This window comes from Notothenia coriiceps, unplaced genomic scaffold (genome assembly GCF_000735185.1).
Source record: "Notothenia coriiceps isolate Sejong01 unplaced genomic scaffold, NC01 NC01_scaffold00027301, whole genome shotgun sequence".
NCBI lineage: Eukaryota > Metazoa > Chordata > Actinopteri > Perciformes > Nototheniidae > Notothenia > Notothenia coriiceps.
In genome coordinates, this window is record NW_011360002.1 from 568 (window position 1) to 4,740 (window position 4,173).

The following is a 4,173-nucleotide window of genomic DNA, read 5'->3' on the forward strand; positions in this document are numbered from 1 at the left end:
ATTGATATTAATAGATTCATTGGTCGTTCTTAAAAAGCTTATTTTTCCTATTTATCCTTAAATAAACTATAAGAAATGTGCTGGTATGTGGAGCTGTCACTATTCCACAGCTTTCTTTCTGACTTGACTCAATAAAACAGATATAGACTTGTTAATGGAGATCATAAACCCTACAGTAGGCCTACGTGAAGAAACACAGTCAAACCAAATGAAAGTGCAAGGCAACACATTTTATTTCAAAGGCCTAATTGGCGTTAAGGTACAGCATATTAAATATTGTTAGTCCAGAGACGGTCATCGCAGAATAACATACCATTCCTTCGTTTACATGATACATTCAGGCTGACTTGATATTTTACATATTGTTAATGTGGCGCTAACATAAGAAGGCTCAGTCTAACTGAAGGTCTGGTGTTTCCTGCAGGTACTTCCTGCCGCTGAACAGCTGAGGTTCTACCTGTCAGACAAACTGAGAGTCCTTTCATCTCCCTCACTTTCTCCAATTAAGACACTTCGTCACTGTTCGTTTGATTTCCTGTGGTTACTGATTGAGTAGCTTCTTTGTTAGTGTTGTGACAGTTCCTCGAGGAGCTGAATAATGTATTTTACATCCCTGCACATAATGGTATATTTCAATAAATATAATAAATAAAAAGTACAAATATCTGAATATTATGGAACCAGATCGTTATCAAAGACATGTTTTCCGTCAGTAATACAACCCAACAGTGGATGGACACTTGGTAAAAGCAAGAGCAAATGAAATAACTTTGTCTCGTACAAAAACAATATTACTGTCATGATGAGCTGTAGACAGGAAACAAAAGGTGAGTCCGTACATTCCGCTGCTCCTCGCTCACAGAGTCTTTATTCAGTCTGCAGACTTTAAGTCTTAGCGCTCTGACAAAGTGATAGCGTGGCATGTGGAAGAGTTTCACTTTGACACACTCCTCCTCCTCCTCCTCCTCCTCCTCCTCCTCTCTTCACTGTGCTGCAGTCCAGCTGTGTCCTTCAGTAATTCACTTTCCCAGGAACCTGCACATTCACGCCGCTGTAGTCCACCATGTACATGGGCCACTGCTGCAGAGAGAGATAATAACAGAGCAAAGTCAGGCGTGATGGTGGAGAACATCTCTCATTAGTACAAATAGGGGTTTTGACCTTTGACCTTGCCTCAAGCATGGCAGTATGATATTCACTTAGAGTAGATTTTGCTTCTAGAAGTGAAATAAGACAGTTTAGCTATGATTATACTTGACAATGACTTTCACGACTCCTGTAGCACTCGGCTATAAGCCCGCTGGTTCTTACTGAAAGGCACATGTCTAATGGTACTAATAGTTTGTACAATAAATACACTATGGTGTTTGACAATAACAAGAATATAGAATATCACAGAACTTAATGAACCCTAAGGTAAGATTTGAAAAGACTCCTGCAAAATGGATTGCAGGAGAAAATACGTATCAAGTATCATATTACATTGTCTTTATAAATAATGAGTTCAATGTTTCTTTTACTCAGATCATATTCTGGGCCTTTGGTTAAAAGAGAAGAAATAAATGTCTGAGAAGGGAACTAATGTTCGGAGGAAAGTCCAAATGTCCAAGATCCAATTTACCAAGAAAAAACTTCTCTGAGACCCTCCTGTTGTCTTTGGGTCAAATCTGACTGATTCGCTACTTTCATCAATCATAACTTTTTTGTTTTACATTCGATTACATTAAGGCTTCATGAAATCCTTCACAGTAGACATTTGAACATATCACATTGCTGATCACCACTTTCATTGAATTTTGGATGATTTAGTCAACTGATGTGACCACCATAAAGAAAAGGAATTAGTAACCATCCGGATCAGATAAAACACACACACACACACACACACACACACACACACACACACACACACACACACACACACACACACACACACACACACACACACACACACACACACACACTCTCTCTCTCTAGATGTGTCGCCCCCTCTTATGTGCCCATCCCCCCACATGGATCACACCTGGCACACGCAATACATGTTCAGTGTCTGTTTTGATATTTAAATGACTTGTAAGAAAAAAGGACAAAAATAGTAAATAATTTCATTTAAAGGAACTTTTTTTTGTACATGTTATTAACATTAGGTTTTGGATGTTAAGATGTTGTCAGAATATCGGCCTCTTCTCCTGGCTCTGCAACGTATTTATTCATTTCACCAACAATGGCCCAAATACTCCGTAGTAGGAAACAGATGCGTTCCTGTTTTGTTGAATAAACGTACCATTACTGGAATCTGATTGGTTGAGATCCCGTGTTCAGAGGAGGCGGGGCCTCGGCTGCTCTCCTGGACTCTCTTACGCTTTCGTCGATTAGTCGAGGCTTCTGTTCCTGCTAAAGACACAAACACTTTGACTTTCCCATGCCTTTAAAGAGTTCTGCTTTTACTAACAAAAGAAACGACACCTACCTGTGTTACAAGGTTGGCTGCAGATTTCTGCAAAAGGTCTGCGTGAGAGGAAAGAGAAACAGCTTCTTTTTTTACAATGAAAAACAATTGGACCATGTTCATTATAGCTCAGACCTTAAATGATGCATGCTTTAAGTCTCTCGTCCATTCTTTCATCACAGCTTCAACGTCACAATATTGTTCCTTTTATTTACATCTGCTGCTGAGGTGGATTACTCTGTGACATCTCAGGCTGGATTGAAATGCAAAGCATAAACAAACCATAATGAGCTTAACTAGCAGGCGGCACAGAAACCCACGGTGAGGCGGTGACAGCGCTGAATGTGCAGAACTCACTGGAGCTGGCTCACGATGTTGAACGTTATTTTATCTGCAGCTTGAAGCACTTTCTCCAGGCACACGATGTCGTAGGTGTTGGGGTTCCTGAAGGGGATATCGTCTGGAAGGCCACTGATTTCTACCGACTCCGGACTGCCGCGGATCAGTTTGTACGGGACCACCACGGAGCGGTCCAATCCCAGAGCCTCGCCTGAACACAGCACATGATCAAAAACACATTTGGTTTTTTAAACCGGCTCCAGAGGACAAAAGGGCTGCTTGTCTCAAAGCTCCACAAGATACAGATACAAGTATATGCAAATCAAACAAAACAGCAAGAACACCATGTCCTTCGCTTTGCTCCTGCCTAAAGACTCATACTGCTTTAATGGAGAGACTAACTTCTTCTATTTTCTGTATCTATAATTAGACATCTTATGCATCTTCTGACCTTTAAAAATGTGTTATGCTACAAGAGGCTGTGCCTTCAGCATTTACTCCTTTATCTACCTTCAATTTTGTCCTTTACTATTTGTATTTATTTGTATGTTTTGAGTATATTATGTGTTGCATTGTTAGAGGAGCGGACTTCGGGTGGCAGTATCATGGATGTATAATAAGAACTGGATACAGCGTGGGAGGCGGGGTCTCGTTCTTTCCTATGAGAGCTGCTCATTGGCGCAGGAAGACAAAATGGCCCAACTTTTGAGAGAGTGAAACGTCACAGATTACCCAGCATGCCTGGCTGTCGGAGCAGAAGAACCCAATATGGTCTAGCTGCGGCCGCGGACAGTACACAACACTACACTACACGACACGCCCACCTGACACGATACTACGGTGACTGAGAAGGGTCTAGCTGCGGCCGCGGACAGTGGAGGTTGAACCAAGCCCCCAGGAAGTGCGCCGGAGTCTGATGAGAATATTCGTTGTGGCCAAACGGCGGTACTACACTTCTTTAATGCGGACGTGGGCGTGGTTAAATCTAAACTGGGTTGGAATAACGATAGACGCGGCCCGGAAACACTTTTTCCCATTGACTTACATTGGGAAAGAGTGGTCTGTAACTCATTGGATAATTTTTTTTAAACTAAATAAACTACCCAGTATGAACCCTTCTCGAAGAACCCGTACGTGCGCTCACAGAGCATGTGCCCCTTAAGCCCCGCCCCCCGAGCTCCCACTCTCGGCTCAGTAGAATGAATGGAGAGAGAAAATAAATCGGCTTTTAGTGCATTTTACAACTTTAAGGACCGAATGATTATAATAAGGGCTATAAAATAGTTCATACTGGGTAGTTTATTTAGTTTTTTTTTAAAGTATCCGCTGATTTACAGACATCTCTTTCCCAATGTTAGTCAATGGGGAAAAGTCTTTCTGGGCCG

The 4,173-nt window shown here is 41.7% G+C and overlaps 1 protein-coding gene across 1 annotated transcript; it reads right to left on the reverse strand.

Moving 5' to 3' along the window:
* Positions 1–209: 209 nt before the first annotated feature.
* LOC104957544 (general transcription factor II-I repeat domain-containing protein 1-like) lies at positions 210–3,021 on the reverse strand (the record flags this gene model as incomplete). The annotated part of the gene is made up of 4 exons (XM_010785188.1): positions 210–1,080; positions 2,285–2,394; positions 2,471–2,508; positions 2,807–3,021. Coding segments are annotated over 4 exons (432 nt in total), but the record flags the coding sequence as incomplete, so codon positions are not given.
* Positions 3,022–4,173: the final 1,152 nt, after the last annotated feature.